At 51.3% G+C, this 24,627-nt stretch overlaps 11 protein-coding genes across 11 annotated transcripts; 6 read left to right on the forward strand and 5 right to left on the reverse strand.

Annotated features, from left to right (window-relative positions):
* Window positions 1-467: 467 nt before the first annotated feature.
* Window positions 468-2,609, reverse strand: ASPVEDRAFT_130174 (F-box/WD repeat-containing protein; the record flags this gene model as incomplete). The annotated part of the gene is made up of 2 exons (XM_040806693.1): window positions 468-2,153; window positions 2,214-2,609. The coding sequence occupies 2 exons, from the start codon at window positions 2,607-2,609 to the stop codon at window positions 468-470; spliced, it is 2,082 nt and encodes a 693-aa protein (XP_040667469.1).
* Window positions 2,610-3,980: 1,371 nt separating this feature from the next.
* Window positions 3,981-5,675, forward strand: ASPVEDRAFT_52603 (autophagy-related protein 17; the record flags this gene model as incomplete). The annotated part of the gene is made up of 1 exon (XM_040814664.1): window positions 3,981-5,675. The coding sequence occupies one exon, from the start codon at window positions 3,981-3,983 to the stop codon at window positions 5,673-5,675; it is 1,695 nt and encodes a 564-aa protein (XP_040667470.1).
* A 317-nt stretch (window positions 5,676-5,992) lies between these two features.
* Window positions 5,993-6,742, reverse strand: ASPVEDRAFT_52604 (uncharacterized protein; the record flags this gene model as incomplete). Its single annotated transcript, XM_040814665.1, has 1 exon — window positions 5,993-6,742. The coding sequence occupies one exon, from the start codon at window positions 6,740-6,742 to the stop codon at window positions 5,993-5,995; it is 750 nt and encodes a 249-aa protein (XP_040667471.1).
* Window positions 6,743-6,970: 228 nt separating this feature from the next.
* Window positions 6,971-7,962, forward strand: ASPVEDRAFT_648560 (putative arsenate reductase (Arc2)). The gene is made up of 3 exons (XM_040815753.1): window positions 6,971-7,050; window positions 7,106-7,527; window positions 7,618-7,962. Exons 2-3 carry the CDS (start codon window positions 7,254-7,256, stop codon window positions 7,797-7,799), a joined length of 456 nt encoding a protein of 151 aa, XP_040667472.1. The 5' UTR covers window positions 6,971-7,050; window positions 7,106-7,253; the 3' UTR covers window positions 7,800-7,962.
* A 162-nt stretch (window positions 7,963-8,124) lies between these two features.
* ASPVEDRAFT_130353 (serine/threonine-protein kinase RIO1) lies at window positions 8,125-9,798 on the reverse strand (the record flags this gene model as incomplete). The annotated part of the gene is made up of 1 exon (XM_040806714.1): window positions 8,125-9,798. The coding sequence occupies one exon, from the start codon at window positions 9,796-9,798 to the stop codon at window positions 8,125-8,127; it is 1,674 nt and encodes a 557-aa protein (XP_040667473.1).
* A 387-nt stretch (window positions 9,799-10,185) lies between these two features.
* Window positions 10,186-14,003, forward strand: ASPVEDRAFT_83242 (chromosome segregation protein SMC; the record flags this gene model as incomplete). The annotated part of the gene is made up of 5 exons (XM_040817342.1): window positions 10,186-10,223; window positions 10,293-10,452; window positions 10,501-11,711; window positions 11,762-13,659; window positions 13,711-14,003. 5 exons carry the CDS (start codon window positions 10,186-10,188, stop codon window positions 14,001-14,003), a joined length of 3,600 nt encoding a protein of 1,199 aa, XP_040667474.1.
* Window positions 14,004-14,072: 69 nt separating this feature from the next.
* On the reverse strand, window positions 14,073-15,313 carry ASPVEDRAFT_648627 (GIG1 family protein). The gene is made up of 2 exons (XM_040815754.1): window positions 14,894-15,313; window positions 14,073-14,756 (listed from the first exon to the last, which is right to left on the reverse strand). The coding sequence occupies exons 1-2, from the start codon at window positions 15,009-15,011 to the stop codon at window positions 14,248-14,250; spliced, it is 627 nt and encodes a 208-aa protein (XP_040667475.1). The 5' UTR covers window positions 15,012-15,313; the 3' UTR covers window positions 14,073-14,247.
* A 303-nt stretch (window positions 15,314-15,616) lies between these two features.
* ASPVEDRAFT_28361 (cytochrome b5 reductase family protein) lies at window positions 15,617-16,687 on the forward strand (the record flags this gene model as incomplete). The annotated part of the gene is made up of 3 exons (XM_040810102.1): window positions 15,617-15,791; window positions 15,852-16,477; window positions 16,538-16,687. The coding sequence occupies 3 exons, from the start codon at window positions 15,617-15,619 to the stop codon at window positions 16,685-16,687; spliced, it is 951 nt and encodes a 316-aa protein (XP_040667476.1).
* A 264-nt stretch (window positions 16,688-16,951) lies between these two features.
* ASPVEDRAFT_129987 (phosphatidylinositol phosphate kinase family protein) lies at window positions 16,952-18,058 on the reverse strand (the record flags this gene model as incomplete). The annotated part of the gene is made up of 2 exons (XM_040806677.1): window positions 16,952-17,722; window positions 17,795-18,058. 2 exons carry the CDS (start codon window positions 18,056-18,058, stop codon window positions 16,952-16,954), a joined length of 1,035 nt encoding a protein of 344 aa, XP_040667477.1.
* A 470-nt stretch (window positions 18,059-18,528) lies between these two features.
* Window positions 18,529-20,646, forward strand: ASPVEDRAFT_28363 (arginine--tRNA ligase; the record flags this gene model as incomplete). Its single annotated transcript, XM_040810103.1, has 4 exons — window positions 18,529-18,753; window positions 18,822-20,119; window positions 20,171-20,584; window positions 20,640-20,646. 4 exons carry the CDS (start codon window positions 18,529-18,531, stop codon window positions 20,644-20,646), a joined length of 1,944 nt encoding a protein of 647 aa, XP_040667478.1.
* A 1,048-nt stretch (window positions 20,647-21,694) lies between these two features.
* ASPVEDRAFT_83247 (putative ABC transporter) lies at window positions 21,695-24,047 on the forward strand (the record flags this gene model as incomplete). The annotated part of the gene is made up of 9 exons (XM_040817344.1): window positions 21,695-21,881; window positions 21,992-22,232; window positions 22,302-22,560; window positions 22,620-23,067; window positions 23,118-23,197; window positions 23,250-23,403; window positions 23,459-23,484; window positions 23,548-23,736; window positions 23,805-24,047. 9 exons carry the CDS (start codon window positions 21,695-21,697, stop codon window positions 24,045-24,047), a joined length of 1,827 nt encoding a protein of 608 aa, XP_040667479.1.
* Window positions 24,048-24,627: the final 580 nt, after the last annotated feature.

Genomic DNA, 24,627 nt, shown 5'->3' on the forward strand with positions numbered 1-24,627 from the left:
ATTTGGAAGCGTCATTCGTTATTACCAGGAATCTAACAGGATACTGAGCCAGGGTATTCAAGTACTACAAGCATACCTCACTCTCCAAGTCGAAACTGAGTTAGGGCTAAGACTGGGTTGCGGCTTGGCACGAACACCCCATAAAACATGGCGATACACGGGAAATAAACGTAAAACATTAAAATATTGATTCAACTAGTAGAACCGCCGCTTCAAAATAACCATCTGGGCTGTTAAATGCCAGTGCCATGCGTTGAAAATGGTTGAAATCATTGAAGCCCCATTTCCCTGCACTTTTCCAACGCCCAGTAAACAGAAAATCGCTGCATGAATATGGACCAACGAGAAGAAACCAGCGAAAAGTAATCAAATAACGCCGGCAAAAGGGTATTCGTCATCCATAATAAATACAAGTCATTAAAGTATGTAAACATGTTGCAGAAAAGAAATAAAAGCAGAATACAGTCTCAGCTAGAGAAGCTATACATCCGGACTTCGCAGTCTTCGCTGCCAGTAGCGAAACGACTGTCACCCAGGCCGATACAAGTCACCGGTCCAGAGTGGCCAGTGAATGTGCGCTCGCACGTGCCTGTTCTGGGATCCCAGATCTTGATCATACGGTCTTCAGCGCCAGACACAATACGGAGAGTATCAGCACCCAGTGCCCAGACGCCCTCCAAATGACCGAAGAAAGTGCGCAGGCACCTGCCGGTCGTAGTCTCCCAGAGGCGGATCGTGTTGTCAAGTGCACTCGTAACCATGTATCGTGGCGGTGCAGACCGGCCATTGTCGAAAGAAGGTCCAAAGACTGAAGACTGGCTGTAGGCTGCATTGGGCTCTAAGCCCATCGAGGCTTGGATGGAAGGTGGCCATGTGTCGCCAGAAGCTGTGCTGAGGTGGTCGTCGTTATCACACTCGGCATCGTGGTCTTCAAACTCAAATTCACGGGGCAGAGGGACAACTTGCTGCACTTGGCCCACATGCCCCTGGAAAGTCCGGATGCAAGCCTTTGTGTTCAGATCCCAAAGCCGCACCGTACAGTCATCAGAAGCGGAAAATACAGTTCGGGAGGGAGTGTCAACTCTAACCGAGTTGACCCAGTCAGTGTGCCCTCGCATAAGGAAAGTGGACTTGTCTTCGAAATTCCAGATCTTGATAGACTTGTCAACAGATGCGGAAGCAAGAATTGAGGCATCGAAATGCAGCCCAATCACTCCCCCGCGGTGTCCGGTATACGTAGAAATGCACTCGCCAGTGCGCCAGTTCCATACCTTGATGGTACGGTCCATACTGCCACTAATCAATTTGGTGTCGTCAAACTGCAGGCAACGGATTCCGGACTCGTGTCCACGGAGGGTGCGCAGCTCTTCTCCGGTCTCGGTGTCCCAGATTTTGATTGTCATATCGTAAGAGCCAGTAGCAAGGATGTTGTCTTCAAACTGCAGACACATTACACCGTTGGTGTGGCCTTTGAACGATCTGATCGAGCACCGGCCATACTTCCAGTTCGTCCCAACCTTGAAGCGGTCCTTGTACACCTCTTTCCATGGTCGGTAGCGGGTCTTGAAGAAATCTTCATCTTTTTCGGATTCGGTGCCGAGCGACGAACAATGACGCTTGACAACAGCAACTTCATCCTCCTCAAGCTTTCGTTTGCCTATACCCGAAGACTCCGTTTGTTGGTCAGTCTGTGTCTCCTGCGCAGATTCTGCGTCTGTGCTACCCATTTCCCAATTTGTAGCACGCATTTCGATTTCACGCTTCGACTCGCGCAGGCGCTTCCGGTCCAGTAGTGGCAGACCCCAGCCGCACTTCTTGCACTTGCGGTGGATGTGCTGTTCGCACATCCTATGCCAGACCACATCATCGTCAGCCAGCGCCCGCCATCCGCGCGAAACCTGCGCAGCCTTGCAAAGTGAAGTTGTGTCCAGATAGCAAAGAATCTTGAAAGAGATCTCTGGGGGTAGCGCGGTTATGAAATCGATACGAATGAGGTCGCGGACGGTAGCGGAAATGTACGAGAGCTGGGGGAAGCAGCACTGGGTCATTATGCCCTGCAGTAAGAGTTTCCGATGCTTGGCAGGTGCGGCGGAGAACAGGGACCAAACATGCGAGATGCTCTGTTGGTCACTTTGGGGGAGCGATTCCAACTCCTTACATCTCAGGTTAGCATCATATAACGTGATTGATGAAGGAAACATAGGAGGACTCACTCGTTGTAGCTTATCCATGGACGGCTCATCTGCTTGTCGCCTGCATTTCAGGTCCGGGCGATGACGATAGCAGTATTTCGAGTTTGTGCTGTTCAGTTGATCCGGTAGAATCGACCGAGCGCCTAGCGGGCCATATTGTTCAGGGATGTGTTTGGCAAGAAACGGCGCGACATTCTGAGTTGCCAGCTTTGCAGGCGCCTTTGTTACGTTGCTGAACCCGTGGGATGAATGCTGGTGAGTGTCGAATTCCGTGTCCTTCTCTTCCGCCTCCGGTGACGTGCCGCCAAACAGAGATTTGAAGGACGTTTGTGTGTCTTGCGATCCAGCACTGGCGTCGTTCGATCGGTTTCTTTCCGTCAAGACGTGCGAAACCTCGTTGTCTCCAGTAGTCGACATTTTCGAATAGGCTATCGGCTAGATCTCAAACAACCATGTCCCAGGCTCAATATCCTGTCGACTGAGTTGTTCGAAAACGAGAGGCCACTGTCCGGGGGTCGCAATTCTTATCGGTCGCGGTTAAAATCGGAGGGGAACCTTGTTGGCGTTGGTGGCGAATTCGCTGAGGAGAGACCTCCCAAGGTATCTGTCCGCTCGAGGGACTGTGAGGAATCGAGTGAAAGCGAAGCTGAGCGCCTGGAAAGACACCAGTCAAAGCAAGGAGTGGGTGGGATGTGATCTATTAAAGAGCGAAGAGGCGAGAATCCAACCTGTCCGTTTAATAAGAAGCGGTAAGAGAGAAGGCGAAGAAGGCTCATCGATCACGCAAGTAAGGATCGGCCTCTCGTGCTGTGGCAGAGGCTCCACTTGTGCTCCGGGCCGCTGGACGGGTCACGTGAACTGATGGCGCCATCAGGCCCCGGCTTGACGAAGATAAGGGATTTCTTTGCCAGAGCTGACACCATTCGCCTGCGAGATGGCACTAAGCTGGCATTCTGGACCTGGCCCGACTCATTCGCCCGAGAATTTCGCAGGCCTCAGATCCCCCGCGACTTCAAGCTCCAGTTTTGCATCTGGCACGCAATCAGCGAAGTCTCCACCGCCCACCGTTCACAGCTTCAGTGACTAACCCCAGGCGGTCCCCAGTGCACCCTTTCTTCTGGGATCACGCTATCTCTACAGCTCTATTACGAGATAACGGCCGAAGATTGCATGAGATATCCCGGATTTGCCGGAACGCCTCCCAATTGCGCATTCGCCGACCGGTTTGGCGTGGAAGCCGAAACCTGCCCATGCAAAATTGCAAATCCCCCTGCCTTCGTCTCACCGCAAGTCGACGCCAATTGATCTGTGCAGTTTCAGCGCTGACCGGAAGCTGGGAAGCAGCCTCCCCTGCAGTGTTGAGCAAATCTGATTCGCCCTGGATGGGTTGATCAAGACTAAATTTGCGCGCGCTTGGTTGCATTTCAACAGCACAGCGCGCACGGGAGAGGATCTACTCCGGACAGCTTTCAAAGTTTAAGAATCGTACGTTGGAGTCTAGGCAAGGGTGTTTCAAAGCATCTTCGTAGGCTTGGATGCTCTAGATCGTCTGTAAACAGGGACCGGGCAAGTTACATCACGGGCGTATCTATGAGCACAATCGGTCCCGTGACAGCGGGTCACGTCGTCGACCGTCGAGCTTCAAAGCAATCAATCAAGGAATCACCATCTTGTATCCCCGCTGCTCTCCCGTCCAGATATTCATTGGGTGCGCGATAAAGCGGTCGCTTGCTGCTTGCTTGCGTCACAACGTATGAGACCACGCCCTCCGTGAGACTGGCCTCCGACATGTCAGCGTTGGATTCCGACTCCGGATCCAGCGGTTCACTTCCACCTGCTGAGCCCATACCGGGCCACGAGACAGGGCCGCCTACACTGGAAACACTGATTTCACATCTGGTCGCAGCAAAAAGGTCCTTATCATCGATTAACCATGTCTGGAGGGCAAATGAGATTGTTACAACCGCTCGCTCCACGCTGGAAGAAAGCGTGGTGGTCTCCGCGCGCACAGGCTTTTTACGCAGCGGTCTGAACAATCAGCTGCGACTGCTCTACAATGTACGAGCCGAGGTAGAGGAAGTATCCCTCAGGGGGCGCTCGGAATTCGCTGGAGCTCTGAAGAGCCTTGATGCAGCTGACGCGCGCCTGAAAAAGACACTTGGGCTGCTTCGAGAAACGATCGTGCATGCATCCTTTCGTCCCGAGGGGGAAGAGCCTAAGAGCCTACATGATTTCGTGGATGAGCGGGGTGTTGAGGAACTCCACGGCACACTGAAAAACTCGATCGATCGTACAAATACCGCTCAGGCGGAATTAGACTCTTCCAATCATGCTTTCGATGACGAGCTGCAGTCAATCAAGAAAGCGTTGGGGAATTACCGGGCGACGACAAAGCTGACATCCTCCCGCTCTTCAGTTTCCTCATCCGGCTCGCAGTCTGGATCTAGCTCAAGTTTTCCGTCTCTTTCGTCGATGCCGTCGATGGTGCACTCGCTCGAGACGCACGCGCAAGAGATGGCGAATCTGCTAGAATCATTGGTCCAACATTTCGACCTCTGCGTCACGGCCGTTAAACACACAGAAGGCGGAGGAGCTGCCGCTCAATCAATAACAGGAGACATGCCCGCCGGAGTAATCAGCAGCCGCGGTGGCCCAGATCATGAAGCGGAGAGCATAAACGCAAACGTGAACGCCCCGCTCGACCCCCTAAGCAATACCGAGTATCGAGAAATGGTGAAAGTCATCATCGATGACGCAGCTGAGGCGGAAGATGTCGTGATGGAGATCCAGGACCGTATCGGAGAGATGGAGTCCGTCATGGAACACCTCCTCGCCCAACGAGATACCTTTCTCGCCGTCTACCAAGCTACTAAAGAAGTTTACAACCACTTATCATCCCTTGCATCTACTCGCTTACCCGGATATATCGCGCAGGCTCATAGTTTCACCGGCGTATGGAATGACGAACACGACCGCATCAAGGGTGGCCTAGCAGACCTCTCGGACCTCAGCTCCTTGTACGACGGCTTCCTAGACGCCTATGATGGTCTCATCATTGAAGCCGCACGCCGTCGACACGTGCGCCACCGGGTCGAAAAGATCCTCCGCGATACACGTCACAAACTCGATGTCCTATACGAGGAAGACGTCAACGCCCGTGAAACATTCCGAGTCGAACAAGGTGACTTCCTCCCGTCTGATATTTGGCCGGGATTAAGCCGTGAGCCAATGCGCGTCGAGTTTCACCGCATCTCTGGTGGTCCGCTGAAAGGCGTGCTCGAGGAGAATCCTGACCAGGACCCTGACCAGGGTCCAGAACCACAAGTTGAGGTCAGGGGAAATGAGACTGGCCAGCCGGAAAACAATCCGCAAAGCTCTAGCTCTGGTGAAGTGCTTCCTGATTTACCCAAGACCCTTGTTGAGCAGGCGCTGGCTCGCCTAAAGAACAAGAGCAGAAATATGCTCGAGCATCAGGAAGTTTAATTCTTGACCATTTTCATACTCGCTTGACCATCTGTATACAGCGCTGCACCTTGTGACTTAATCTGATGACCTACGTGATGAACTTATTATTACCAGGCCTTGCCTGTGCTGATCCAGCCTTCATGCAAGGCTCGCAGACGTATACTCCGGTCATCGCCGCTGATGTAAACGCTCGAGTGCACTGTCTGCTGGAATGGAGATCAAAGAGAGCTCTGATAGGTCTAAAATATAGTACTTATAGTAAGAATGAATCTTCACCTACCCAAGCAAACGCATCTGCAGTTTCCAATAGACCCCAGACAAGTTTACCTCTAAGACTAAGCGTATTTCCAAGTCTTCTCAACATCATCTGTATCATCATAAATCTCTCCCCAGCCCAATCTCGACCATCTCTCCGGCTTCTCAAGCGCAGCCACAAAATGTCTCATCGCCAGCACCAGCTGCGCCGCCCACCTATCCGGACTGACAGCACCACATCCCGTCGCCATCGGCGTGATAAGTATATTCTCAATCCGACTACTACCGGCACCACCATCCGTCCCAGCCCTCCGATTCCACCCCTCAATCGCACAAAGCAAGGTCCAGACACACTGGTACACAATCTCCCGATCCCAAACCACATTATCGGGCGTCCTCATCGTCGGACAGATCGCTACCCACTTACACCCCCACGGGTTCTGACCAATTAACTCCTCGGGAAAGCGCACAAGCTCGCACGCGCCTGGGGGCAGAAACCCTCTATACTTCTCGTACAGCACATCCTGGACCGCATGCGTGAGGGTGTCGTAGTGGTGATGCGGCTCGCAGAAGGCCCGCGAGATAGCGTCGTCGAATGCGCCGTCTAATCGGCCGTAGGAGTTTGCGGGGGAGACGACGAGGTCGAATTTTGTGCTGGCGGGGACGGCGGCTAGCCGGCTGTTGTGGATTTCTATAGATGGGAATTCGGTGGGCTTGTTTGGCTGGTAGGAGGGCCAGTGAGTTTGTATGGCTTTGTTGAAGGCCGTTATGAATTTGGATTCCATGCAGAGGAGGTGCAGTTTGGGGATATTTTGAATAGGTGTAGTCATTTTTGTGGTGTTGGTATAGGCGGCTGGATATATATTGGGGATGTGGTTGAAGGTTGTGGTGAACTGAAAATATATAACTGTGGTTAAAGGTATTTCAGAGGACTACCTATATATACGAATATCTGAAAGACATCCGGCTCCAGGCAGCATAAAAAGAGGGTGGAGGAAACGTGTTCAGGGATTGAGGCTGAAAGTTGATGATGGGCCGTTCAGTCAGAATATAGTGTTGACTAGTTTAGGCAGGAGCGGGGCTGATCTAAGGATTCAAGCAGGAATCGAAAATCAAGTGGTCTCATAGTAGTACTAAGGTAATCGATAACTACTTCCTATGTTGCCCAGGCGGTTAACCTTGGTAATATCCAGCTGCTTCGTACCTGGAGATGCCCCTCTCGAACCAATGACAACCCCGCAGTGACAGCTCAACCTCGGAATCATCATCCACCGTCTACAAATCCAAAACAACTACCCAACATCTCATATTACAATTAAATCACCTCTGCACTCGTCCAAAATGACAGAACCGGCCCCCTGGCATGCCTCCTTCCCAGTCCCCCGCACCTCAGATCCCCCAGCTCTCCCCCGCGCCACCCTCCTCCAATGGCTCCAACAAGGCACGAAAGCCCCCGGAACAGATTCCCTGCTCGTCGACCTCCGCAGGACAGATCTAGAGGGAGGCACGATAAGGGGTTCGTTGAATCTCCCCGCGCAGAGCCTTTACCCGACCTTGTCTACGCTGTATAGCCTTGTTCGCGCCGCGGGAGTGAAGGATGTCGTTTTTTACTGTGGTATGTTCCAATTTCTCTTCTCTATTGTCTTACTGAGTTTGGGACCTGGTCTACTGTTATTGGTGATTGCTGATCGCAATTCCAATGTAGGGTCTTGTGGTGGTCGTGGCACCCGCGCTGCTGGGTGGTTTGCGGATTATCTTGCCGACCAAGGTGCGGAGAGTGAGGTGAAGAGTTGGAAATTGGAGGGCGGAATCAAGGGTTGGGTTAATGAAGGGGAAGAGTATACGGCTTTGATGGATGGGTTTGATGGAGCTGTTTGGGCGAAGTAGCTAGGTAGCAACTACTCTACGCAATATAGAAGAATGATAATGTACTCTATTTGACCGAGATAGGTATTTGTGGGATCTAGTCGGGACTCGTGAGAATTTAGCATACTAAGGAGATGGCCTTAATGGAAGCTCTGAGGGCATCGTTACCCTCGTCCGGATGGCATGCGCCGAATGGGTGAACCAGCCTGACTACTTGTCGTAGTTGCTGCGGTTCAGATGTTTGAAAGTGCGGAATGGCACTTCAAGAAACCGTGTAACTCGCTTGGGAAGCAAGCTGATGCAAATATGTATAATTTGCGGATTCGATATGCCAATGTTGGATTGTTCACTTGTGCTTTCTGGAGGAGGACGAGACCAAGCGCTTTTTCATATTCTTCGGCATCTTGTTAGCCCTCTTTTCGCGCTTCTCTTCCTTGACCTTGTTCTTATGCTCCTTCTTGGAGTCTTTATCCTCAAATCGCTTTCCCCGGGGAGCCTTCTTTTCGAACGGATCCTTCTCTTCGTCGTCCTCGGAGTCAGAACCACCAACTGAAACGCCTCCGCTGACATCCGAACCCGAGTCTTCATCTTCGGCTCCCGCTGGTTGTTTCTCGCGGGCAAGAAGGTCTCGGTATACAAGGTCGCCACCTTCACCGGCTTGAACCTTCTCCGCGTCACGTTCGAAATCATAGACTTGCTCCAAGGTCTGAGGAATATACTGTTGACGGAAGACGGCAGTATCAACTTCATCGCCTGCCTCAGTTTCAATAGTAAAAAGCTTCTCCACAGCCTCGTTCAGCTCTTCCGATACCGTAGCTGGGCCGGTAGGAGCAATGATAAACTCGAAAACAACTTTCTCGGCAAGGGTCTCAACGCCTTTTCTACGGAAGAAATCGCCAACATTCTTGATGTCCATGCGCAGGAATTCAAAACTCCGCGGGTGGTCGTGCTCCACACTCTGACTGACATCGATGACGTATAGCTTATTGTTGTGGTAAAGGGTGTTGTACTCGCTAAGATCTGCGTGTACTAGGTGGCAGGTTTGATACATTACACGCATGTAGCCTAGCATGTCAATGTAGAGCTCACGCCACCTGGTTTCGGGTTCAGGAATGCTGAACTCAACATCCTTCAACCGCGGGGCGGCTATGCCCTTGGAGTTTCCGACAAAGCCCATAACCAGAACGTGGAGCCGCAGGCTGATCGGCTCAGGACAAGGGATGCCAGCGGCGTATATTCTTCGCAGGTTGCGCATTTCCTTTTCGGCCCACATTTTAACCATCGCTCGATTGTTGCTCTTGTTGTAACCCTGACGGAATCTGTATTCTCCCGTGACGTACTTGTCTCTGTCCTTGAAGACCAAAATGCTTGTCTTATATACCTTGATCGCACGGTGTATCGGAGCGGCATCGAAATCCTCTGGTTGTAGCATCGAGTGATATACGTTGGCTTCTTTACCGGTTGAGAGACATCCGTGGATCTCGGAGACGACATTGCGGTTGATCATTTGCAGAAGAATCATGCGAGTCCGGGGATCTAATACCTGCTCTGAGGTAGCTCTGTCCGCCTTGTCGGCGCCACGCTCCCCACGCACAGCCAACCCGGACTGCATATCATCGAGCTTGATCTTGCCAGCATGACGAGTCAACGACTTTATCTCGTCGTCGACGGATGCATACGTATTGACAGTAGGCTTCTGCGTGTTCGTCTTCGGGTATGTCCATTTAGGAGCGTTGGGGTCGGCGGCGAGTTCGTTTACTTTGCGTTGACGATTGTAGGCTTTTGTGAGATCTGCAGGGTTTGATGAATTGAAATCAGCCTCGTCTAACTCCTCCTCAAAAATATCGTCATAATAGTCTTCGTCTTCATCGTTATCTTCGTCGTTCGGTGTCAGGTCTTGCCCCGCCATAGCGGGGACTGTGCCATCAGGGTTCGCATACCCTTTGTTAGGGACATAGGTGTGGGAAGGTGTTAGGCCATCGGCAGGGGACGCAGTGTCGGTCGTTGGATCTGAAGCCATGATGGCGAACGAATGTGATAACCTCCTAATCCCGAAACTCGTAAAAGGTATCAAGTGTGTTCCGCAGAAATTTGGGTAGAAAAAAAGTGCCTTTATCAGATCTAAATTTCCCTGATTGGACAAAATGCGTGTGGATCGACCGGTGCTGACCGCCCGGCAGAAACCCCGCTGGCGGACGAGAAACGCGTGGGTGCGCGTTCTGTTGAGGCTGTCGGTATCGGCGCATCGAGGCCATCAACACTTGGTCCGACGACTGGCTCCTGGCGCTTCTTTGCAACAATCACCTTGCGATATACGGTCAGGGAGTTGGATTTTGTTTCTGGCGGTTTCGCCCGCGTGATGCTGTAGACGCCGCAGCTTCTTGAGTTTTCGCGTGTGTCGGTCAAGATGTATGTCAAGCAGATTATTATCCAGGGCTTTAAGAGGTGAGCCGTCCCATGCGCATTGGATAGCAGTTAATAGGCTGGAGCTAATGTGCCTTTTTAACTCTCCAGCTACAAGGACCAAACGGTCATTGAGCCCTTCTCGCCCAAACACAATGTCATCGTCGGCCGCAATGGATCGGGGAAGAGTAACTTCTTCGCGGCCATTCGGTTCGTCCTTAGTGATGCCTATACTCACCTAGGCAGAGAAGAGCGACAAGCTCTATTGCACGTATGTCAACTGGTTTGCAGCTGCAGGATAAATGCTTACAACGAGTAGGAAGGTTCGGGTTCCGCTGTCATGTCGGCGTACGTTGAGATCATTTTTGACAACTCCGATGATCGATTCCCGACCGGAAGGCCGGAAGTCGTTCTTCGCCGAACAATTGGTTTGAAGAAAGATGAATACACCCTCGACCGAAAAAATGCGACGAAATCTGACGTGATGAACCTTCTCGAGTCGGCCGGCTTTTCACGATCGAACCCCTACTATATCGTACCACAAGGTCGAGTTACAGCTCTGACCAATATGAAGGATTCAGAACGGTTGAACCTGTTGAAAGAAGTCGCCGGTACTCAAGTTTACGAGGCGCGTCGTGCGGAATCCCTGAAGATCATGCACGAGACCAACAGCAAGCGGGAGAAAATCGACGAGCTGTTGGAGTTCATAAACGAACGACTCGCGGAGCTTGAGGAGGAGAAGGATGAGCTGAGAAACTTCCAGGATAAGGATAAGGAGCGAAGGTGCTTGGAATACACAATCTACTCTCGCGAACAGCAAGAAATTTCGAGTTTCCTCGACAGCCTCGAAGAGCAACGACAAACTGGTGTTGAGGATACGGACGTCAACCGTGACCGTTTCATCCAGGGGGAGAGGGAAATGGCGCAGGTTGACGCCGAGATTGCCGAGTGCAAACAGCAGATCGAGTTTCTGAAAGTCGACAAAGCACAGCTGGAAGATGAGCGACGTGAGGCCTCGAAGGCCCTTGCTCAGGTAGAGTTGCAAGCCAAGTCACTCTCGGATAACCAGGCCGCTGCTCAAGCCCTGAAGTCGCGCCACGACGAAGATTTAAAGATCGTCCAAGCCGCCATCCAGGAACGCCACTCAGAGCTACAGGAACTGACACCCCGTTTCAACGCAGCAAAGGATCAGGAGGACGATGTCAAGGCCAAACTCACTGAGGCTGAAACGATCCGTCAAAGACTATATGCGAAGCAAGGCAGAAATTCACGCTTTAAGAACAAGTCCGAGAGAGACAAGTGGCTTCAGGCAGAGATTAAGAACAACTACACTTCTATATCTAGCGTGCAGTCAGTATTGTCGCAGACACAGGAAGACATCAAAGAGCTCGAGAATGAAATTGCGCTCCTTGAACCGGAACAGGAGCGCCTGCGCCAGCAGATCGATGGCAGGGGCGATACCATCCAGTCGGTGGAGCAGCAGGTGCAAAGTGCCAAAGATGAAAGAGACCGGTTGATGGACCAGCGAAAGTATGTCAAGGAAGTATCATATGCAGTTTCAAATTGCTGACTAGTTATAGGGAGTTGTGGCGAGAAGAGGCGAAACTAGACTCGATCTTGTCGAATGCATCAAACGAGGTTGACCGCGCGGACCGCAATCTTTCTCATATGATGGACCATAACACAAGCCGCGGTATTGCTGCAGTGCGCAGGATCAAGCGACAGCACAACCTAGAAGGTGTCTATGGGACTCTTGCTGAGCTCTTCGACGTGAATGAACGATACCGTACTGCTGTTGAGGTCACGGCCGGCCAGAGCTTATTCCACTATGTTGTTGACACAGATGATACTGCTATCAAAGTTCTCGAAATTCTCCAACAAGAAAAGGGGGGCCGAGTCACCTTTATGCCTCTCAACCGGCTAAGAAGCAAGCCACTTAATCTGCCCAAGGCTAGCGACACAATCCCGATGATCGAGAAGTTGCAGTATGATCGTGAATATGACAAGGCTTTCCAACATGTCTTTGGCAAAACGATCATTTGCCCCAATCTTCAAGTTGCAGCACAGTATGCCCGAAGCCATGGCGTCAACGCAATCACGCCCGAGGGAGATCGTTCTGATAAGCGAGGTGCTCTTACTGGTGGTTTCCATGATACGCGGTCATCTCGCCTGGATGCTGTGAAGAGCCTCGGAAAATGGAGGGACGAGTACGAGACAAAGAAGAACCGCGGAACTGAAATTCGCAAGGAGCTTGAACACCTAGATCAGCTCATCACCAGAGCCGTGGGTGAGCTGCAAAAACTGGAACAGCAAAGACACCAGGTACAGAACAGCAGTGGGCCGCTGCGACAAGAGCTGAGAAGCAAGCGTGATCTCCTCCAGAAGCAGAACGACAACTTGGATGCCAAGCGACGAGCTCTTCGCAACATTGAGACCAATCTTGCCTCCCTGAAAGACCAAGTTGATGCCTTTGAAGGTGAACTCTCCTCGGCGTTCCAAAAGGCACTCAGCGATGAAGAAGAAACACGCTTGGAATCTTTGAATTCCGAGGCTCAGGAGTATCGTCGACAGTATCAAGAACTTTCAAGTCAACGCAGTGAGCTGGAGGGACGGAAGTCTGTCCTGGAGTCCGAGTTACGGGAGAACTTGAACCCTCGCCTTGACCAGCTTGTTGGCCAGGACGCAGACCTGGCTGATGAGGATGGCACAGGGAACATCAAAGAAACCCAGCGTGAGCAGAAGCGTCTCACAAAGGCCTTGGATAAGCTTGGTGAAAGGCTTGCTCAGGTAGACGAGTCCATCGAGCAAGCGAACACACGCGTGACAGAACTTAGCCAACGCAATTCCGACTCCCGACGGGACCTCGAGGAGCTTGCCAAGTCGATTGAAAAGCACCAGCGTCGCATGGAGAAGAGTATGCAAAAGAAGGCTGCCCTGACGAAACAGGCGGCTGAGTGTGCAGCCAACATTCGTGATCTCGGTGTCCTTCCGGATGAAGCTTTCACCAAGTACAAGAACACAGATTCCAACACAGTGGTTAAGAGGCTGCATAAAGCCAACGAGGCCCTGAAGAAATACTCGCATGTCAACAAGAAAGCTTTTGAGCAGTACAACAACTTCACCAAGCAGCGAGAGACACTGACAAGTCGACGAGAAGAGCTCGAAGCGTCCCAAAAATCAATTGATGACTTGATCCAAGTTCTGGACCAACGGAAGGATGAGGCCATTGAGAGAACTTTTAAGCAAGTGTCTCGTGAATTTGCCAATATTTTCGAGAAGCTCGTTCCTGCAGGCCGCGGGCGTTTGATTATCCAGCGCAAAACCGACCGCACCCAGCGACAAGAGGACGATCTCGAGTCCGATGATGAGGATGCGAAGCAAAGTGTAGAGAACTATGTTGGAGTTGGCATCAGCGTCAGCTTTAACAGCAAGCATGACGACCAGCAGCGTATCCAGCAACTTAGTGGAGGACAGAAGAGTGAGTCTCCCTCATCGTAGATTATTTCCCTCAGTTGTTAACATGGAATAGGTCTTTGCGCTCTTGCCTTGGTCTTCGCTATCCAAGCCTGTGACCCTGCACCATTTTATCTCTTTGACGAGATCGACGCCAATTTGGATGCTCAATACCGAACCGCTGTTGCAACAATGCTCAAGGCCATTTCCGACTCCACAAATGGACAGTTTATCTGCACAACCTTCCGTCCAGAGATGTTGCATGTAGCCGAAAAGTGCTACGGTGTGAGCTTCCGGCAGAAGGCTAGTACTATCGACGTCGTGTCAAGAGAGGAGGCGCTTAAGTTCGTTGATGAGCAGAAGTCATAGATGTCGGTTGGCTGGTAACTGCTGACGGGGATGACTGGTAATGATTAGTTTTGTTCTATGGAAAGGCTGTTCGGAGCTTGATATCTATTTATTTGTTTCTTTTTTACTTTTCCGTGCTTAATATTTGTACTTTACTCAGGTCCAGGATTCCCAATACTAGCACGTTTGAGGCATTCCAAATCTTCTCTATACTCTCAATAGATTGAGCCCGTAGTAATTAACTCTACTCTATACTCTATCCCACTTATTCGCCCGTCCATTCATGCAAATACTGATCAGGAACATCTCTAACCAGCACATGAACATGCTCCAACCCCCTCACACTCTGAAGGGCGGTGTAATTCTTAAACCACAAGACATGCGACTTCGGATCCTCAATCCCGTCCTTCGCAAGCCTGTCTACAAAAGTGCGCTGCACAAAGTCCTCAATCAGCGCATGGCTTTCGCTCGTAATGACCCCATTCTCATCCTGCACAGGGATGGGGGTCCGCGACCAGACGACGATATGCGCGATGCCCTTCGCCAGCCCGTACGGCCAGTCGTTGCGGAGAATCTTGTAGTCTGCGGGGTCGGCAAAGGGGATCGGGTTTTTGAAATCCGGTGCGGTCTCATCCGTCGGTAACTGCCACCCTAGGCGCCGCTGGCAAATGTAGTTGGTGATCGTGCCATACTCGGCCTTAGTGTCTTTGGACCATTGGAGATATCGGATCAGATCGGAGGGTTTCCGCCTCAGGATGCCGAGATCGCCTCGCGCTGTGCGGGGGTTAGTTGGGCTTGTTGGGTGTCTCGGAGAACGGATTGGGACTGGGGTATTAGGAGTTGGAATTGAGGGGGAGGGGAAGAGAGGAGGGGAGCAGGCGGAGGAGGAGAGAAAGACAAGGTATTCATACCGATGACATCCTGCAGGTCTTTCCAGTCGTGGTAGATGAATTCCTCGTCTGTTTGAGCGAGGACCGCTCGGTCTACGTCTGTGAGGTGGAAAGCCGGCGGCTCTTCCTCGACTGTCATGGTGAATGCGATGAAATTTTGGCCCCGGAATATTTAGTCAAGATAGGCAAGCCGTAGACTAGCTGAGGAAGCAGTGCGGAATTCGACCTTGATTAAGGCAACAGGGGGGGATGCAAATGGTGATTTTGTCCCCTCAGCGGGGGCTGTCAAAGGAGTCACAAAAGGCACCGGGGGTCCTGCCCTGCAGTCAGCACTGCTGGAGTCAATTCCGCATCCAACACGGTTTCTACGGTATTATTTTCATTCGAGAATCTCTGCGATTCTAGACCGAGCCATATCTATAAGCTTGAGCACAGAACTTCCAGCTACTTGGTACTGGTAGTACTTATCTCCAGATCGAAGAGTGTTGAGCGGAGGCGTAATTACCGTCACATTACCCGCCCACCAAGTTGAAATACCCCGATTGCAGACCGACTACAGACCGAGCTTGGATTTCTGCCATTCCGCCCGCTCCATCCACTTCTCTTCCTCTTCGCTTTCTCTTCCTTTCGCTGTTTATTTTCCTTTCTCTTCTTCCGTATCGGGGCTGCCGGAGGATTCACAAGTCGTCAACATGAGGTATTCTCACTCCTTCTGCTCTGCAGTCTCCAATTGATAGCTGACCGATGTCGGATGCTCATAGTGCCTTTTCTGCGGAGAACGTCACTGCGGTCTTCATTCCCTCTGCTCTTCTCGTGGTCGGAACATTCTTTGTCAAGAATGAATGGACGCCCTATGCCGTCGCTGCAGCTGCCCTTTTCACTGGCTTCAAGCTGCTGGCGTCTGGCGGCGGCGCTCCCAGTAAGTGCAGCAGTCGCGGAATGTCACATGCGCATATGGGCTGACTGACATGCTTTGCAGAAGCGAGAAAGGTCCTGAACCCTACCGAGTTCCAAGACTACCTCCTGAAGGAGAAGAACGAGGTCTCCCACAATGTGACCATCTACCGCTTTGCCCTGCCCCGTCCCACCGACATTCTCGGTCTACCCATCGGCCAGCACATCTCTCTCGCCGCCACCATTGAGGGCCAGCCTAAGGAGGTTGTGCGCTCCTACACCCCCATCTCCTCCGACAATGAAGCCGGCTACTTCGACCTGCTCGTCAAGGCGTACCCCCAGGGTAACATCTCCAAGTACCTGACCACCCTGGAAGTCGGCCAGACCATGAAGGTGCGCGGCCCCAAGGGTGCCATGGTCTACACTCCCAACATGTGCCGCCACATTGGTATGATCGCTGGAGGTACCGGTATCACACCCATGCTCCAGATCATCAAGGCCATTATCCGCAACCGTCCCCGCAACGGCGGAAACGACACCACCCAGGTGGACCTGATCTTCGCCAATGTCAACCCCGACGACATCCTGCTCAAGGAGGAGCTGGAGAAGCTTATTGCCGAGGACGATGGTTTCCGCGTCTACTACGTTCTCAACAACCCTCCCGAGGGATGGACTGGTGGTGTCGGCTTCGTTACCCCTGACATGATCAAGGTGAGTCTTGTCTCTTGTGCAAACTAGACGGCTGCAGTGACTAACCAATGACACTTGTAGGAACGTCTCCCTGCTCCCGCTTCTGATATCAAGATCCTTCTTTGCGGTCCTCCTCCCATGGTTAGCGCCATGAAGAAGGCTACCGAGTCTCTCGGCTACACCAAGGCCCGCCCTGTCAGCAAGCTCGAGGACCAGGTCTTCTGCTTCTAAGCGAAACGACAATTTGTGCTCAACCTGCATAGCTCGGACTGAACTAATTTTGGGACGGGATATCCACTAGGCGTAGGAGTTGACTAGATACACTACAGCTACATTTATCATGCGTTCATCAGACGATCCGACCCGGGTTTACAAAATATAACTATGGTGTTATATTCATTTCAGGAAATTGCCAGATTAAGTGGTTCGATATTATATTACAAATGTTGATATATAGACACCTTCCCAACGAAAAGTTGATAACAAACCCACCTATCATTGCTCCGATGGCGGCACATGTACTTCCATCATCTCATCCGCCATAGTCAGGAACTTCTCCCGATACTCATCAGCCGTAGTCGTGATACTCATGGGGCCCTGTCGCCCTATAACATTAAACGCCTCCACCGCACCCGTCATGGCCTGCGCATGCAGCTTATGCTTGGCCCAAAAGAAATCCAACACAACAGCCCGATACTTCCAAACCCCATCGCTCGATGTCACACCAACACGCCACTGCGTCTTGCGCCCCAAACTCTCAGGCTTGAGCGATGCCGGAAACCGCACCAGGAATAAGGAATAGTCCACGATATTCGCCGAGGCAAGGAACGCAGTGTCTGTCTCCAACGTCCGCTTCACGGCCTCGTAGTTCTTCCGGCTAAGCCGCACTTTGTCCTCGAACTTATCAGCTAGTCGTTCCAACGTGTCTTCGCTCACTAGCGGGTCCGGCACAAGGTCGCGCTCAGGGTAGAAATAGTCGATTGGTTTGAGGTCGTAGGTTTCCCATTTGTCGCCGTCTGGCAGTTCTTCTTTCCCGTAGAGCATGTTGTCCATGATTATGTGGTGTGCTGGTGATGTGCGCAAAATACTACCGATCGAGGTGTATGGTGCGTAGATGTAGTCTGTTATCCAGACGAGGAGGGATTCAGGGTGGTTGCGCATGTATTGGTAGTAAGGCTCGAGGAGGTCTTTGCGGAAGAATGAGTGCTCAAAGTGTCTGGGAACGCTCTTTACAAGAAAGGCTGAGTTGGAGGTTCTGAAGAAGGTCTTTACTGTATTGTTAGACTTGATCCTATCATGATAATTGAATGCGATCAACTGGGACAAGAATGTACGGACCGAACCGGAGAAGCCTAAATCGCCCATAGAGACCAAGGAAGACTTTCCATCTGTCTTGAAGCAAGATATATACTCTTCTTCGCTGAGACTCCATATTTCCGTGCGCAGTTTCTGGAAAAGCTCCTTTTCGTAGCGGATGAGGGTCAGGTAGTAGATGTGAAAGAAGGCGATGATGCGCTGGATTAGCGAAATGCGCGCGGTTCCCCGACGGGTTAAAGCGCGTAGGATAGAGCGCGATATGGCCTTTTGGCGCCGGTCAGCCATTTTGGACCATGGGCGTTGAGAGTACCATATTGGAAATAGAGGATTGCATCTTCCGTATAGTCCAGCTAGTAAAACAGGCCTGGAGCGTTGACGTCAGAGACTAAGCTCCAATCGAAAGTATCGCCAATTTGGGAAATAACTAGGGCTAGGGCTTTAGAGTCACTGACAATAACTTTATGCTCACCGCCCGGTGGTCGACTGACAGGGCAGCAGAACTGCCGGTTTGAGTCATTGGAAGAGAAAAAAAGTTCCCCTCTTGCAGTTGATAGGAGCTCAAAGAATCCCCCTCTATGGGTCACAGTCTGGTTAGCGGGGCTCAACGATTTTCCACCACCCTCTGCAGGAGCATCCTATCCTATCCTCTCCGGAATAACTCTGCCGCACTGCGAAATTGCCCTTACTCCTTTCGCCTTTTTAATCCCTCTCGTCTACCCTCTGTTCGAGGATTCACGAGAAGCGTAGCCCCAGCCATGGCGTCTGCTACTTCTCTCCCTGCGGCAGTCGAGTCGCTCTCTCTCCAGACTACCTCGGAGACATCTAAGTTCCCTAACTGCTTTCCGTCTCTGAATCCCGTAGATCTTTACAGACAGCACATTGCTGAGAGCTTGGGCGCTGCCGCGGACATTGACGCCGAGAAGATCTATACCCGCCTGCAATGGACGAACACTTTGGATAAGGGTGACCTTGTCCTGCCGGTACGCGATCATCAAGCCAGTATATTCATCTCACGCGGTATGGCTAACACGCGAAATGGATTTCCTAGGTTCCCTCGCTGCAAATCAAAGGAAAGAAGCCGCAAGAACTATCCGAAGAGCTCGCATCGAAGTTCCCGGAATCCGATCTCGTCAATCCCCCCATCGCCAATGGCGTCCACCTCACATTCTTCTTCAAGACTACGCCGCTCTCGAAGAACGTCATCGGAAAGATTCTCAGCAACAAGGCGGCGTATGGATCGAATGGAAACCTGGGTCTGCGCGACCCCCAGGATCCTTCAAAGGGCCGGAAGAAGATGATCGTGGAGTTTTCGTCGCCTAACATTGCGAAGCCTTTCCATGCTGGGCACTTGCGGAGCACCATTATTGGTGGTTTCTTGGCCAACCTTTACACTGTTGTCGGGTGGGATGTTACCAAGATGAACTACCTCGGTGACTGGGGTAAGCAGTATGGTCTGCTTGCGAACGGATACAAGAAGTTCGGTGATGAGGAGAAGCTACTGAAGGACCCCATTAACCATCTGTTTGATGTTTACGTCAAGGTCAATGGCATTGTGTCTGAGCAGGATGGTCCGATTAAGGAGCTTAAGGAGCAGATCAAGACGAAGAAGGAGAAGGGCGAGGATGTCGCCGAACTTGAGCAGGAGCTCGCGAAGCTTGTTGATGTCAGTGAGGACGAGAAGGCACGTCGCTACTTCAAGAGCATGGAGGACGGTGACGCTGATGCTCTGGCCCTCTGGCGCCGATTCCGTGAGCTCAGTATCCAGAAATACAAGGAAACATACGCCCGCCTGAACATCGATTTCGATGCCTACTCTGGCGAGTCGCAAATCAAACAGGAGAGTATGTCTACCGCGAACGACACACTAGAGAAGAGCGGTGTTTCTGAGAAGTCCGAGGGTGCCGTTATCGTTGACTTTGTCAAGCACGGCGCGAAGAAGCTTGGAAAGGCCATCATTGTCCGAAAGGACGGTACGCCACTCTACCTGACCCGTGATATCGGTGCTATTCTCGAGCGTGATGAGGAGTACCACTTCGACAAGATGATCTATGTTGTTGCCTCCCAGCAAGATCTGCACTTGGCTCAGCTTTTCAAGATCACAGAGCTCATGGGCTACAAGGACCTGGCTAGCCGGTGCCAGCACATCAACTTCGGTATGGTCCGCGGAATGAGTACCCGCAAGGGTACCGTGAAGTTCTTGGATGATATCTTGAAGGACGTCGGCGAAAAGATGCACGAGGTCATGAAGAAGAACGCCACCAAGTACGAGCAGATTGAGGACCCTGAGCGGACGGCTGATATCCTGGGTATCACCTCCGTCATGGTACAGGATATGTCTGGAAAGCGGTACGTTACCCTGTCCCGTCTATAAAATTTAACACCCTAACGTTAATATAGTATCAACGGCTACGACTTCAACCTCGATGCCATGACATCGTTCGAAGGAGACACCGGTCCTTATCTGCAATATGCCCACGCCCGTCTCTGCTCTGTTGTCCGTAAGGCGGAGATGAACGTGGAGGAGCTCTCTTCAGCCAACCTCGATCTCCTAACGGAAGCCCACGCCACCGACCTTGTTCGTCTGCTGTCACAGTGGCCCGACACCATCGCTCAAACCACCAAGACTCTCGAACCCACCACCATCGTCACCTACCTTTTCCGTATGACTCACATCCTCAGCTCCGGCTATGATACCCTCCGAGTTGTGGGCAGCGAGCCTGAGGTGAAGAAGGCCCGTCTGGCTCTGTACGAGTCCGCCCGGCAAGTCCTGAACAACGGCATGCGACTTCTTGGTCTCACGCCTGTCAGCCGGTAAGTCAAGACTCTATTTTGAATAAAACGAAGCCGATATTAACCTTCTATCCAGGATGTAAACGAAGTACGAAACTAAAATTTAAAGCGAAATTTTTATCCTTTTTTAGATTCCCGAAAAGCGGAATACACGATTTCTCCAATTCAGCACCACGGTCGCTACTTGGCAGAACAGTAGTCTAGGCGATCATTAAGCCGTAGCCTCTCGAATCTTTCTCGAGGGAGAATTTAGTTGATCGGGCAGCAAACAGTTCATCTGATCCGCACGGAGAACCCACCTGTTCCCCTCGATTGCCATCGCTGAATCGTTAACGGCGAACCTGTGGACCAGGGCTGTAGTTGAACCCCGAGCACGGCGTCCGCAGCGGCGTTAGTCTGACGCACCACCACCCAATTAGACCCCGACTATATCCCCAGCTGATGCGACAAGGGCATTATGGACGAACCAAGAGAATCCCGGTCTCAGTGTCAACCTACCAGAATTAAACCCGGCAAATATTATCGTGGCTTCGGTCAGGCAGTCTGTCAGACTCAGCTTTGTCTGCCTTCGAAACGGCTGGGGTGACACGGAATGAAGGAAATGCAACATCCTGCCCAACATAGATCGTAAAGTGGGGTCCTCACACGAGCCGGGGGTTTTGACTCGTAAAAAGTAGGCGCTAAATCGGGGATCGCGGATCGAGAAGAGCAATGGGTTCTAGAAAGGAAGTTGGAATGCTTGACGGGGACTGCGAGGGATATAGTAGAGGCGGCTGCCTCAGGCACTCGCTCGGGGACCATCTCACTGTGGGCAAACACCAACACTCTCCCTCCTCTGCTAGACGCCTCTGAACTCCGACCCTCGCGCCCAGCTGGATCATTCCCTGTTCCATTCTGGCTCCAGCTCCAATGTCGCCGTTTGCTAGTGCTCCTTCGAGTCGGAGACCCGCCCCAGTCCCCGTTACACGACCGATAAAATGGACCAGCCCTGGTCCTTGAGTACGCGGCTCGGGAGTTTGTCCTCTGCTCGAGTCCGTTTACTTGCGAGTGCCTTCGATCCCAAGGACAAATATCTCATCATACTATAATTTATTCTATTAATTATTATTGTTCAACTCGCGCAAACAAACAATGGCATACAGTTCCTCCAGTGACGGGCTAAACACCCGCGATCTAGAACAGAATGACGGCCACAACTTTCTCATGAACAACTCGGTCCAGATATTCTCGTGGAATGATCTCACTGTCACCGTTAAGGACCGGCGGACGAAACAGCCTCGGAACCTGATTGAGAACATCAATGGGAGCGTGCAGCAAGGTGCGTACCGTACCTGACACCTTACTTTTCTATCTATCCACCCATATGCAAGACCCGGGGGGGATAAACGCGCCATGACGGCGGTGTACGTATACCTAATAGATGTGCAGGGGAATTAGTTGCGCTTATGGGCCCATCGGGCTGCGGCAAGACAACACTCCTCAATGTCCTTGCGCGCCGCGCCGCCTCGTCTGGTGCTAAGTCTTCGGGCCACTGCTATATCAACGGCGGCGAGATTGAAAATGCGACTTTCGGACGCGTTACATCCTATGTTGAGCAGGAGGATGCGCTTATTGGGTCGTTAACGGTGCAGGAGACGTTGAAGTTTGCGGCTGACCTATCTCTACCGGGGTATGTTTGGATTGGTGCACCACTGGCAATTTTGTACTTGAGAAAGTTCTAACATGGAGCGGTTTTCAGGTTTGTGAGGAATTCGGAGCGGGTTGCACGAATAAAGATGCTTCTCGAGGCTTTCGGAATTCAGAACCAGGCATCTACACTAGTTGGGACTCCGATTAGGAAGGGCATCAGCGGTGGACAGAAGAGGCGGGTTAGCGTCGCCAGTCAGCTTATCACTTGTCCGAAGATTCTGTTTCTCGATGAGCCCACCAGCGGGTTAGATTCGACTGCAAGCTATGAGGTCATCTCGTACATCAAAAAATTGGCTAGGGCTAATAAGGTTGGTGGTTGCTTTACCCAAAACGCGGTTGTTAGCAAGGGCGAGGCTGATTTGTGAAGCTCATCATTATTGCGAGTATCCATCAACCGTCTACAGCGACATTCCAACTTTTCGATAAGTTATTGCTTCTTTCCGGCGGCAAAACCTGCTATTATGGCCCGGTCAGGGACGTCCCGTCATACTTCGGTGGCATCGGATATCCTGTGCCGCCTCAAACCAACCCTGCAGAGTTCATGCTTGATATTGTCAGCTCTGACTTTGCGAGCAATAAGTCTTCGATGCAGGATGACGTGACGAAAATTCAAACTGCATGGACGCGGTCTTCGCAGAGTGGTGGACTAGTTCGCCAGAGCGGGGAGCTCGCTGAAAAGAATAGCAGGAACATTAAAATGGATGAGACTAGTCGGCCAGGCTTGTTGGGTATAACCCTTTCCCTCCTCCATCGCTCGTTCATCAAAAGCTATCGCGATGTTGTGGCGTACGGCATCCGGATAGTCATGTACATGGGTACGTCAAGCGCAACCAGTTAAAGATACAGGATATACTAACTGGGGCAGGTTTGGCAATTATGATGGGCACTGTTTGGCTACGGCTAAAGACGGATCAGGACTATATTCAGTCATTTATAAATGCGATTGTATGTCCTAAGCCATTACCCTCGAGTACAGGCTAGCTAACAATCTCGCCAGTTCTTCGGGTCAGCATTCATGAGCTTCATGGCCGTCGCCTACGTCCCAGCTTTTCTTGAAGACCGTGCAACATTCACAAAAGAACGGGCTAACGGACTATATGGCGCGCTCCCATTCATAATCTCAAATTTCATCATCGGCCTCCCATTTCTCTGTACGTACGTCCCTTCCGTCGCACCTCTGCCTCTATTCTAACACATCCGCAACAGTCCTAATATCCATCCTCTTCTCCATCGTCTCCTACTGGCTTTCCAACTTCCGTCCCAGCGCCTCCGCCTTCTTCACCTGGGTCATGTAGCTCTTCCTGGACCTGGTCGCCGCCGAGTCCCTCGTCGTCTTCGTCACCTCCATATTCCCCAACTTCGTCATCGCACTTGCCCTTGTCGCATTTGCAAACGGCCTCTGGATGAGCGTCGGTGGGTTCCTCGTCTCGCCTACAATTTTGAACCCATTCTGGAAATATGTCTTCCATTATATTGATTATCAGGTACCAGCCCTTCCTTCCTCTTAATTAGTAGTTGCGAAAACTAACACGGGAGTTTTAAAAATAAATAGGCGTACGTCTTCCAAGGAATGATGGTCAATGAATTCGCCTCCCGGACCTACTCCTGCGGTGCTGGCTGTAACTGCATGTATACGCCTGATCCTGCGAGCTACTGCCAGATCCGCGGAACGGCTGTTCTTGAGAAGTACGGGTACGCGACGGGCCGCACGGGTAAGTGGGTTGGCATCCTCATTGGGATTATTGCGGTCTATCGCCTCTTCGGGTTTGTGGTGCTGTTTTTGAGGAAGAGGTAGGCTGTCTTACTACTGAGTCAGGCTATTTTGGTATATATAGATTTCTTTGGTTTGTTAAGTTGAGTTGGGGTGGGGTGAGTTTGTGAGTACAATTGGATGTCGGACATCGGCCACGTTCCAATCCATTGTTATTATTACATTATATATTTCGGGGATCTGGTGGCTTGCAGAGGGAGGTGGTGAAACTCGATAGGTGCTTCGAAGTTTTCGGTATTTGTTTCAAGGCTGTTTTATTATATAACATCTAGAATATGAGGATCTCTGAAATCAATGTTGAAAATGGCTACCCTTTGCAGACTGACGACCCCCAAACCCTGTTTGTGTTTCCAGATTCCACTTCTGAGAAAAGAGAGCTCATGGCGGAGATGTAATCCTTGGCTGGTACTATGAAGCATACCTGATTGTCCATTCCTCGCCTCTATCAAAGGAATGAGATGATAAAAAAAGAAATTGCTAAATTAAGAAAGAGGCTAAAGGCTGGGAAATGCCTATCCCAGTATGAATGTTCAGTACTAGAAAGACTTTTTTGCGAGTATATTATACTTAATAGTCAGTCATAATCAATTAATAACTTCTATTA

The sequence above is a fragment of the Aspergillus versicolor genome (genome assembly GCF_001890125.1).
Source record: "Aspergillus versicolor CBS 583.65 unplaced genomic scaffold ASPVEscaffold_4, whole genome shotgun sequence".
NCBI classification, from domain to species: domain Eukaryota; kingdom Fungi; phylum Ascomycota; class Eurotiomycetes; order Eurotiales; family Aspergillaceae; genus Aspergillus; species Aspergillus versicolor.

Excerpts from the sequence above, each read along its gene's own strand:
- ASPVEDRAFT_648560 (XM_040815753.1), top strand. The coding sequence starts at position 7,254 with ATGACAGAACCGGCCCCCTGGCATGCCTCCTTCCCAGTCCCCCGCACC. Across the intron at positions 7,528-7,617 it reads GGATGTCGTTTTTTACTGTG|GGTCTTGTGGTGGTCGTGGC; the intron begins GTATGTTCCAAT and ends ATTCCAATGTAG.
- ASPVEDRAFT_648627 (XM_040815754.1), bottom strand. The coding sequence starts at position 15,011 with ATGACAGTCGAGGAAGAGCCGCCGGCTTTCCACCTCACAGACGTAGAC. Across the intron at positions 14,757-14,893 it reads AGACCTGCAGGATGTCATCG|CGCGAGGCGATCTCGGCATC; the intron begins GTATGAATACCT and ends ACCCCCGCACAG.